The sequence below is a fragment of the Nansenia antarctica genome, assembly GCF_963989245.1.
Source record: "Nansenia antarctica genome assembly, chromosome: 11".
Lineage (NCBI taxonomy): Eukaryota > Metazoa > Chordata > Actinopteri > Argentiniformes > Microstomatidae > Nansenia > Nansenia antarctica.
Genome location: NC_137681.1, coordinates 23,312,968 through 23,325,467, shown reverse-complemented (window position 1 = coordinate 23,325,467; position 12,500 = coordinate 23,312,968). Strand labels below are relative to the sequence as shown.

The 12,500-nt window shown below is 44.3% G+C and overlaps 1 protein-coding gene across 1 annotated transcript in view; it reads left to right on the top strand.

The window, feature by feature from the left end:
* Positions 1-12,500, top strand: part of adamts14 (ADAM metallopeptidase with thrombospondin type 1 motif, 14) — a gene marked incomplete at both ends in the record, with an annotated part of 50,219 nt that overhangs the window by 3,314 nt on the left and 34,405 nt on the right. The window contains 1 exon segment of the mRNA XM_080542501.1: positions 8,980-9,136. Within this exon segment, the coding sequence (XP_080398627.1) occupies positions 8,980-9,136 (157 nt within the window).

Genomic DNA, 12,500 nt, shown 5'->3' with positions numbered 1-12,500 from the left:
CTTTTATCTCTGATGCTGACACAAGAAGAGAGTGCCATTGTTCGGCGCACACGTAGCGACACAATGAAATCTTTCATTAAGGAGACATTGATTTGTGTCTGAGGTAATTACAGTCAGTGGCATAAAGGACAAAGCTGTTCAGTGTGCACTGCTCTGACAGAAGGTTCAGAGGCTCAGGCTGAAAGGGCAGTATGTGTTCTCTTCATGTGTTTGTCTTAGAAATGACGTTGTAGCTTCTTCCCCTAACATCTTAGTAATCCTATATTTACAGTGTAAACAATGTGTAATACTGTAGAATACCTTTACCTTTAAATTGTAGACATTTAGCAGACGCCTTTATCCAAAGCGACTTACAACGTAAGTGAATTAAGTGAATCATCTATACGTCAGTCGTGATAAAAAAAATAAAAAATATATATGCTAGGAACCAGGGGCCATTGGCAGTCACAAGTTTAGAAGGACAGTAGAGAAACTGTATTCAAATATTTGCAGTATGATATCTTGACTGGGACAGGGGACTGTGTGAACAACTGCTCCTGTTTTCATGAGTTACAGACTGAGCGCCCTGTACTGTATGGCACAGAGTCAGTAGCCTGCTGCCTACTACTGTAGCTTGCCCCTCTGTGCAGCGATATTGACTTTAGCCTTATCACTCCAATCTACAATATGTCTAGTTTATTCAATGCCCTGGTTGAAAGCCGTCATAGACAATTATTGATGGGGGGATGGGTGGGATGAGACTCCAGATCGATGCGAAACACATCAAAATGCAATACTAATCATGAGTGAACACCTTTTAGCTGGGGGCGTAACTAAAAGCTAAGTTGTTTTTGACGATACCGTGTCTCTCATCCTCCTCTCTGAGGTGATTATTTTGGCTTTCCAGGAGCGGCCGATCGATGCTATAATAATAAACCCTCGTCTGATGTTGTTGTGTTCACCTCATTGGTTAGTTGTGACATCTCTGCTGATCTCTGCACATTTGTAGGTAAGGGGACTAGGCTAGGTTCACCCCCACAGGCACCCCAGCAATGTGAAATATTCAAAGGCACATCCGTCCTCTCCTCTGGCTCTTCAAGTGAATAGTCCCTTGTGTGACAGCCGCCACCGCCACCACCACCACCACCACCACCACCACCACCACCACCACCAGCAAGCCAAAGAGTTTGGCGCTGTTATGAAACATGTGACTATGGGGTATCTACTCTTTTAAAGGAAGTGAGTTTGACACTGTCGGCAGGTTCGAATACAGTCCATGTGTTTCATTGAGCCCGCGCCAGTGTAAACACAGGCACGTCTGTGCTCGCTGGCCGGGGTGTTCTTTTTTTCTAGAGAGCATTTGAAGGTAAACAGACACAGCTCCCAGGCAAAAATGATTTAGTCTCAGATGTGTGTGCTTGATGTGTAAGGTCCCAGAGGAGATAATGATGAAAAAAGCCGCCACTTTGGACAACATCAGATGTGGGTCATTTCATTATCGTCTGGGCACTGTGAGGCCTACAGATATGTCTTTGGTGTTGCTTCTCCCTCCAGAGCCTTCATCTGTACTCACTGAACGGTACCAGCATACACCTTCAAAGACGATGTTTGAAGTTTGATGTTTGCATCTAAAAAATCAGATACTTGTTCAGTCTGTCGGTCTTGTCCTTTTTCAAAGCACGGTTGACACAGCACCACACAGGCGCAGCAGCCGTCTGTAGACACACAGTGTCCCAGCTCTGCTCAAACCAATCAAAACCCCAAAATCCAAAATAAAACCCAATCAAATCTGACGGCCCCCAAAGTCTAAAACTAGTCTCTGTGCTACACCACACGACACTACAGACGTTTTTTCCCCCTCCTCCTCCTCCTCATTCTCCTCCTCCTCCTTCTTCTTCTTCTTTTTCTTCTTCTTTTTTTTCTTCTTCTTCTTCTTCTTCTTCTTCTTCCTCCAAAAGGCACAGACAAGACAATCCTCCACAACCCTTCCCTGTGTGTCTGCCTCTAAGTTAACGCTTCCGGTGTGAGCTCTATGGGGCCGGAGTTGGCCGGTCCCCATGGAGCCCTCTCAAAGAGGGAGGCATGACATCACCAGCAGCAGGGGATTACGTTCTCCTGGTTCCCGGCCATGCGCCAGGAGGGTCAAGCTTGCTCATCCTTGGCAGCCAGCATGTGACTGATGGGACGCGCCACGTGCAACAGTGCAACGCCTCCTATTGCCCCCCCAACTTATACTGGATTGGATGGGTATATTTGTCCTCTTACAGCATAGAGGGTTTACCAGCTGAGCTTAGGGGGGCTCCAAGGTACACTGAAAATGCAAAAACTACCAATCGAGCAGAGGGAGTTTTTAGTTTTTTTCTTCTTCTTTTTTTAAGGGGGGGGGGGGGGGGGGAAAGAGTGAGCAAAATGTCAGGGTGTAATGGATGGGCATATTGCACACAGTGAAAGGAGGGTTTGTGAGGGACCTCTATCGGATGGCAACAGCTGTGTGCTATAGATGCCCTCTCTCCTGTATTGTTCTGGCCCAGGCGATGACTGACGGCTATGATTACACCACACCGGTGCTGCTCATGTGTGGGGAATTGGCACCGATGCCGTGTGATTGAATTACTTGTGTGATGGAAACTCGAGTATTGGGATGGGTGGCTGACCGCACTGGGTGGGAGGGGTGCTATTTATGTGTCTATCAGTTTAAATAGAGAGAGACACCTAGCAACAGCACCAACTCACTGATAGGTTGGAGCACAAGTTGACAGTGATTAATGCGGTCCATTTCATCTTATTTCATCATATGGAATTCTATGGGAGACTGACCACTCCTACAACTGTTGTGTGTCACACACACACACACACACACACACACACACACACAAAGATTTAGAAACTATACAGTATATCTAAATGTTACATTCTTCAAATGATTAATTAAATGTCTCATACAAGTAACTCTGTTCAGGTCAGTGTTAAGAGCTCAGGACTCCCTCAGAAACACTACAGATGTTTAATTGCAAATTGTTGACCTAATTTATTTTGTTTGAGTGCTGACTGCATGGTTATCATACACCTATTATTTTCCATCAGCGTCATCAAAATGTTCAGGCTTTTGTTCTGAAAAATGTAAAGAAATATCAAGTCATTGCAAAACATTGCAAAACAAAACACTTCAATGCAATGGATTCGGTGAGTAATCCCCACTACTACCTAGTAGTCAGTGTAGAGTAGAGTAGTGGGGATTACTCACCGAATCCATTGCATTGCAATATTATTGCTTGACTAGCAAGTGTGTCATTGATTTTCAACAACAACGTTGACATTTCTTTCTCTTATTCCCGCTTTCACCAGCTGCCGTCACATGTGTATTCGGTACAGGTACTGAGTTGCTCTTCAGAGGTTGAGTTATGACTGTAGTTTCAGCTCCAACATACAATACTCTTCAATAGCCACTTCACACAAGCACAAACGATGAAGATAATCACGCTTGTGAGTGAGAGATAAGAAAAATGACGAAAATGAAAGGAAAGGCACAGATCTTGTGATTAGCACATTCGAGATTCTTATCCATCTCGTTTTTAATTATGAAGTACTACAAAGTTTCTAAACGTGTGTCTTCCTAGACAGACTATTGCGAACTTCTCCATCACATATCTAGGTCATTCTCCCACACAGTGTGTTGAGTTCTGTTATCTATCATTTCAATCAACCACACACAGAACAGAACACACACAGTATCTTCTGGATATCTCTTTTAATCATCTTTGATATGTTGTCCTTTTTCCGGGTAGAATGCCAGTTCATTTATATGCCCAAATTCTTTTTCTTTTTCTTTTACTGTATAATCCGTTGTCCTAATCCTTAGCTATGCATGCCATTTCTGGCCCAGTACTGGGAGAGGTGAAAGCTGATGAGAAGGAATCAAGCAGTAATCCCCTGCCCTGGGGACCTGTCCCAGAGTATTATTACAACCTCTAACCCTGCACAGTCAGCACAGCTCAGAGCCTCAGACAGTCCCACCCACAGACCCTGTTCATCTGCCTAGTTTATCACACCCGGCACCGGGCCTCGTTTAGGAACTCTGAAGGCCTTACTTTCTATACTAAATGAAATCCATTTGAAACATATTCTACTAACAGCTAGTTTCCTGGAACACAGGTTAACCCTATATCCTAGACTAAAATGTTTCAAAGTTTCAGAGTTAAAGACTTAAAAACGCTAACATCTTTCAGTTGTCTACTAGGAAGGACACCGGCCCCTAGATGTCGGCGAACATTTTTTAATCATGGCAAGACGCATGAACAAAGTAGTGTTGCGTCCCGATTTGAACGCTTCCAGTGTGAGTTGCTGTGCTACACCGTCAAAGCCACACAGGACCACTCTATCAGGAATGTCCCCTTGTTCTTATATACTGTACTATTTACATTTTACATGTACTTTTTTTTACCTTTATCCAAAGCGACTTACAACAAATACATTGCCTAAGTAAGTGAATCATCTATCCATCAGCTTGCCGACATCGGTGTGTGAATGTGTGTGTGAATGGGTAAATGAGAGGCCGTTGTCAAGCGCTTTGGATAAAGGCGCTATATGAGTCATTCTATATAACGAGGGCCGAAGAACATAACCTCCTATCTGAAAAATTCTGTAAGATTTTAAATTTGTTTCTTTAATTTAATTTAATTTTTATTTTAATTTTAATTTTAATTTGAAGATTTTAAACATTTTTGCAGATAGGAGGTTATGTTCTTCGGCCCTCGATAAGTCAGTCCATCAGTCAAATTGTTGTGTGTGTGGGGGGCTGGTGTTTTGAGGCTGACTGGTGTTGTGATGTGCAATTTTTTTGTCCATTTGGGATTTTATTTGCCATACATTAACTGTCCAGTATGTGTAGAATACATTAACTGTCCAGTATGTCTACAATCTAAAAAATACAAAATACCATGGCAAATTTTCATAATATAATTACCATTTTCGTTTCCTTCAGTCTGTATGCCCTGAGGTTGACGTAAAGGGCATATACTGTAGTAGGAACTCAAGTGGTGTGTCACCAACCATCTGTCATTGTCATCCTCTCCTACAGGAGTCCAGGCCTCCTCTATAAGTGTAGATCAGACAAGGTCCATGCCTTTGACAGAAATTATACGTTTCAGAACAATCTGCCACAAATTGCAGGTTAAGCTCTTGGAATGACAGTAAAAAGAAGTTTCCCAAGCACATTGTCATCCGGGCATCACTAGCAGTAGCCTGAGGGCCTTCTTCAAGTTTTCGATTTTATTTGCGCACATTTCTACAAGCCCTCAGGTGCTGTACCATTTCAATCCAATAAGACAGACACAGAACAATCAATATAAAATTCAATGAACACACGCACAATTATAGATTCTGTTCTCAGATTTGGGACTTTTTCACATTTCCTATCTAGGCAAGGCGGATAATGACCTCCTAGAGCATGTGTAGTTCATCCGAGTGTGTGCTGTGCAGTTGTCCACAAGAAGACACTAACTGTTTGCATAGTTAGAAAAAGAAGGTCACTCGAATTACATACATACAGTACATATCCTGCCTTCAAAGTTTGTAGTGTTAGCGTGTGGAATTTAGTGTATCGGTGAGCTTAAAGATGAGGTATATTTGCGTTTTATGGAAGAGAGTGTTGACACTGAGAATAGGTTGCAGAGTGATCTATGGCGTAGGGCGTGCAGGGATCTCACGATAGAGATTGGATCTCAGTGACAAACCTGATTTCAGAGGGTGCTGAACTGACAATGATCCCTCTCACTTCTAACTGTCTTTTGATTGAGTGAGATGATGGATGTGCAGAGCTTTTACCCAGTTATACAGTGTGGTAGCTTGGCTGCTTCTGTCACAATCCCATGAGGCAATAACCCCCGGCTGATGTCAACATTCAGTCCTTGAAGCAGAAATGAAGGGGACATCTAGATACGTGATTCGGATTGTGAGTAGGCCAGGCTACGCTAACAGAATAAAACCTTCTAAAGTTGATCGTTGTTCCTTGTGGGAGCTCTGCTGCTGCGTAAACAAACATAGGGATGTTTAATGACCTTAACCTCAAGGCCTTCACTGAAAACACTCTGACTGTGATGTTTGCTATCATGAAACATCTGAGGTGTCTTTTCAGACTCCTGTAACTAAGCTGTGCGGAGACAGGTCTCCAGAAGACTTTGACTTGCATCACTGACATTACGCCCACGTATTACATCAATGTGGCTTGTTGGTTGAATTTACAAACAGAACAACAAACACATACAGTGGTCCTCTGTGGCTCAGTTGATAGAGCATAGAGCTAACAATGCTTAGGTTGTGCGTGTAGTACCAGTCAAAAGTTTGGACACTCTTTCCCATTCAATGGAAGCCAAACCTTTGACTTGTAATGTCTCCCCAGACAGTCCAAGTTCAATTCAATGGGGAACTGTGTCCAAACTGTATATATACATACATACTGCACATACTGTTTCATTCGGCCGATTTCAACCACAAACCAATGTTTTTTTCTCGATCAGGTTTGATTTCATGCCAGTCGAATGTTATGAACTTAGTGAAATATCGACCCGACTTGGATGTTGATCTGAGGTCTTGTCTCAGTGGGGGCGGGAGGCTCAGGTGAGCCCCAGACTGTGTGTTTCCCCCTCTGTGCCTCTTCTGAGGCGTGCCTCACAGATGTTCAGCTCCCGCCGCGGCGCAGACGTCCTCCCCAGACAGGCCCAGTTCAGTTTCCACCCTGGTGAAAGAGAAGACCACAGAGGAAGCATTCCAGCATTTCTTGCTTGGCATTTCCTGGTTCGGAAGAGATGGATCTCTCTCCGCTCACTCACTCACTCACTCTCTCTCATGCAGTCAGGCGTCCACTCTTCTATCCATGGTTTGAAGTTACGTGAAGGAAGATGTTTAGCATTTTTATAAGACGGGGTTAAATTTAGCTACAAAACAGTCTCATTGTTCCATATTTAGATCTATATAGGCCTAGGTTATATACATCTCCTGCCAAATGCTTGTTGGTGTAGGATAATGATGGACTACTCGTTTTTGAAGGGTAAGGGAGTTTGAAAAAGATGACAGTTCCCTTTTAACTGTTGCCTATAACTATTACCTTCACCTAACTGAACTCTATTTGTGCTACAGTCACTGTCAATATCTTTCAAGTTTTGGATAAAAAGCTTACTGAATAACTTAAAACTCGACCGCTTTGTAGTCTGCTCTGAGAGGACACTGGATTTGCATACAAAGGCAAATGCCTCCAACTCAGTTAACTCCTGTGTCACATCAGATCTCTGTTCAAATAGCATTTTTAAATAATTTCAGATGTTTAACTGTGCTTGATTGAATTTGTTTAGCACAATACAGCCAATGGAATAGTTTCAAAATGGCAAACCCCGACCACCTGCCACTCCAGACAGGCCAAAGCAAATGTTCAAAGAATTAAAAACAATACCAATACTGTTCCAACCCAGGTCTGTGTCACACACACAAAGCAGCAGTAACAGTGATGAAACAACACTGACATGTGACAGCCGGCTGGTGAAGTCAGCAACCGACCATAATGTTCTGATTTTTCTTCACAAAATATTGCAATCCAATGGATTCTGTGAGTAATCCCCCATTGGTGTAGAGTAGTGGGGATTACTCACCCTATCCATTGCATTGCACTGTTTTGGCTTGACGAACGACTGTGTCATTGATCTTTGTAAGAAAATGTAAAGTTTCTTCAGTCATGGAGGGTACAGTATGTTCACTTTCTTCAGCTTCATCCTCTTGCATCATCAAAACACCGAAGGCCGGTTAATAGTGATGAAAAGCTTCTGTCTGGGCAAGTCAAGGTCCAGCTCAGTCTCGGAGGACAGCAGCCTCTTCTACCATCATGCAGCGATGAATCGGCCAGATGGCTGTGTGCTCATGAAAACAGAATCAGAACTCATATTGAAGCCATATCCTTTCCTCCTCCTCCTCCTCCTCCTCCTCCTCCTCCTCCTCCTCCTCCTCCTCCACTGCCATATCCCTCTTTTCTTCTCATCACACTCAGATGCTTAGGTCGTGGGTTTGATTCCCTCTGGGACCATATGTAGTTCAATCTAATCGAATCTAATGTAATAGACTGAAAAATGGATGGATTCACTGCTATGTAAGTCACTTTGGATAAAAGCGTCAGCTAAATGGCATGTACAGTGTATATAAGAGATGCTGAGCAGTGAAACTAGCAGTAAAACGGACTCCCTCGCTTCCACACGTTTACTCATGAATGAATAATTGTATAATAATTGAATTTACTCATGAATAATTAAATAATTGTAAGATGGACTGCACTTATATAACTAAGCCTTATTACTAAGCGCTTTACAATGGCCTCTCATTCACACACCCATTCACACACCAATGGCGGCAAGCTACCATGCAAGGCGCCGGCCTGCTCATTGGGAGCAATTTGGCGTTCAGTGTCTTGCCCAAGGACACCTCGACACGTGGCCAGCCGGGGATCGAACCGGACGACTTTGCACTCATTAGACGCCGGCTCTACCTCCTGAGCCACAGCCACTCCAATTGTATTTTAAGTACCGTGTATATTTACATGATCGCACTCCAATTCAATTTCTGCACACCATTAGGGCTGTGAATAATCAGAGTATATGAACCGTACCATCGTAACCAGGAGTGAAGACGCCTGCCTCTGTTGAACGTAGATGTATGAACGCAGATAAGCGACTGGAGAATGAATGCTCACTCAGTCGTGGTTTTATGAGGGAAGGGGGAAACATCGTAAGGGAAATGGGTCTGACAAAAACACACAGACACACAACGCTGCCGGGCGCCTCAATTACGGCTGCCTGCGTCATTCCATGGATTTCCCTATTTACTTAATCTTCCTATTGATTGGGCCAGGCGTAGCGTAAATTACAGGGTACCTTACGATTACAGGCCCCAGGGGGAGGCTGTGGAGGAGGAGGAGGAGGAGAGTGGGGCCTGACTAATCTAAGGACCTGTTTCTTTTTCCAGGCAGGCCTGATCCGGACAGATAATGGGGAGTTCTTCATAGAGCCCTTAGAAAAGGGCCAACAGGATGTGGAAGTGAAGGGGCGTGTCCACGTGGTCTACCGCAGATCCGCCATCAAAAGAGAACCGGGCCAAAGAAGGGAGGACCTCCACAACGAAGGTAAGGAACGCACACAGTGTGTGTGTGTGTGTGTGTGTGTGTGTGTGTGCGTGCGTGCATGCCTGTGTGTGTGTGTGTGTGTGAGCGCGTGTGTGTGTGTGTGTGTGTGTGTCTGTCTGTCTGTCTGTATTTGTGTGTCTGTGTGTGTGTCTCTATGGAAAGGAATCTTATATCGATTTCAATTTTGCCAGGATAAACAGTAAATCCTTGAAATCCTTTAAAGTTTGTGAATTTGAAAAAAAAATCATGGTCTTAAAAGTTTGGTCTACTAGTAAATAAGTCTGTATTGCTTAACTTTACACGTATTTCACAATACGGTATATTGTTTTGCTGTGCTGCGGTAGAGAAGGCAAGAGACCATCTAGTGTTCACACATTCAAGCCTCTCTTTTTAATTGTTGTCTGTGAGCGGATAGTTCCTATTATATAAATTCTCATCTAGGTCTGTCTCAAACTATGCCGTGTTGGGTCCTTGAATTTGAGCGGTTGAGTCTTGAAAGTCCTTGAAAGGTGCTTGAATCTGATGTTCCAGAAGGTGTGGGAACCCTGGTACGTGATACTCATAGGGCTTTCACACCGGCAAAGAACCGTGCCGGTTCGCGTTCGCGTTCGGAAACCTCCGAACGTTGGCGCTGTCTGGCGAACGAGTCCGCGTTCATACCAGTGTATCGTTCATACCAGTGTATCGTTCGCCAGACAGCGCCAACGTTCGGAGGTATCCGAACGCGAACGCGAACCGACACGGTTCTTTGCCGGTGTGAAAGCCCTACCAGAGGACCGGAACCATGTCGGGAATGAAGCTCTGATTCCTTCCTTCCTTCCTTCCGTTTCTGTTGTTTGCAACTTATTTGTCATGGGGAAAAAAAGGATCTCTCCTCCCTTCTGAGTTCCAACTGCTCGGAATGGAACAGAGTAGCAGACCCCCTCCTCCTCCTCTTCCTCCTCCTCCTCTTCCTGCAGACTCCTCAACCTTACTTCCATCAGAATAACAGCCAGACCAGACACAGCGGACACACTGTTCACTGCACCAGCTGGTAAACTAAGGAATGCGGGCCCAGCCGGGGCTCCTATGGCAGAACCTGGGAGAACGATACCCTCCCCTGCAGTAAAAAACAGACCCGACTGCACCATGAATTCTTATTAGATTTCTTCCCCGTCCTCTGGCCCGGAACAATAGCTTGAGCAGCTGGCGGTGAACTCTCCCCGTTATAGGCGCAATGAATCCGGTTCCCGAGCGTATGGGACAGTGAGAGAGCTGATGCATTGTGGGGATTATTCAATGTGCTGCTGCTCACAGCTCGTTGGATAGTTTACCTTGAGAGAGACACTGACTGACTGCTCTGAAGTAGCTGGAGAAAGCTTTTTCATTAAAGTTCTTTTTTTCTTCCCCAATTTTTTTTTTGTGAACCATAGGGAGTAATGTGCTTCATTTTGTCCTACACCTTAGTTGTCAAATCGAATCAAATCAAGCTTTATTTAGGCCAGAGGTTCTCAACCCTCTCCTCTGGGACCCCCAGCCGCTCCACATATTATTTGATCTGTTCCACCACCAGCACACCTGATTCAACTGATCAAGTATAAAGCAATTATGGTTTGTACTTGATCAGTTGAATCAGGTGAGCTGGTGGTGGAACAGATATAACATGTGGAGCGGCTGGGGGTCCCCGAGGAGAGGGTTGAGAACCACTGATTTAGGCTATACGGTATATAGCACGTTTCATAGACAGATGCAATACGATGTCCTTGACGGGAAATGCCCTACTGATAGGAAAAATCCATCAAAACACAATGAGAAGAAATGGAACAGACAGACAATGCTTATCTACAGTGTAGACTCTAGCCTCTGTCTGATATATCGATATGAATTGTGTTCTAAAAAATATGAAGAGGTGGCAGTCGGAAGGGGTGGATAGACAGCGGTACTCCGGATATTGCCATGTACGTTTCCTAGTTCCCAGACAGCGCTCTCATCCAGTCCCTGTGGGTGATCCAGGGGTTACTCAGGGCCATCTGACTTCACCATGGTGACAGCAGCGTCCTGCCTCATTAGACCAAACCCACTCTTTCACTTCCATGACAGAACCTCTGTCCCATTGGCCTCCATCCTGTTTCATGATACATGAATGAACGTGAGCGCCATGAATTGTATTGAATTGACATTACATTTACATTTTTGGCATTTCAGCAGACGCCTTTATCCAAAGCGTAGTGAGTAAAAGTAATCTATGCTAGGACCAGGGGCCATTGGCAGTCATAAGGCTTACATTTACAGTAGAGAAACTGTACAAGGGGGTAGAGGGGATGAAAAGGTCTTAGGAGGGACAGTTAAGGTGTAGCCTTAGGGTCTTCAGTCTACGGCGGAAGATAGGTAGTGAATCTGCAGACACCAAGTGTAGATACACCTAGGGGCGAAACGCTCCCTTTGGACAAAGAGATTCTGTATGTGTGCTTGTGGAATACACCTAGGCCATGACCTCCAGTTGAACTCCAGTTGACGTTTCAGTTGGCTGCTTTTGTATTGAACCCGTAGTAATAGTCCACTTATAAGACACAGTACACGGCATCATTTCATAGAAATATGTTCAAAATGAAGCTGGGTTACATTTTCATGAGAAGCCTCATTCTTTCGGGTGAATTTATGTTCTTTGTTGACTTGGTCACACTGTACACTTGGTTGTGTAGAAGATACAAGTCAGCAGCCAAAGCACTAGACCACCCACCCACTCAGACTGAGAGGCGGGCGTACTCCAGGTTGTGCCAAAGTCTTGTGTGATAGTGTTCCATATCAGGGGTGATCTGGTGGAGGCCTAAGGGTTGCTAAACTTGTATTATAATAAACTTGTGTGGGAGCAGGTTACGACTCCTATCATCATCATCATCATCATCATCCATCATCCATCCATCATCGTCAATCACCATCATCATTATCATCATCATCAGATTCCTATAACTCAGTTATATATAATAGGATATGATGCAATAACGAGGCCCCTCATTATTTCTAGACATACTCTTCTAACAATAGCTATTTCTGCTGTACCTGTAGCCACCCACAGTGTACTGTAGGTAATCCCTCTAACTTGTCCCCATTCTTTCAATCATATCAACTGGACAAACCCTCTCTCCACCACCACCCCCACCCCCGACCACCACCACCACCATCCTCTCTCAAACTATAAGTCGCTCTGGATAAGAGCGTCTGCTAAATCAGTGGTTCTGAAACCTCTCTTCGGGGGACCCCCAGCAAGTACAAAGCAATTATGATTGTAATGTAGAAAGGTAATCGTGTCTTTGACATTAATTACAATGTACTAGCTAACAGTATACAATATATATACCGTGGGACATACCTGGCTTCAACATAC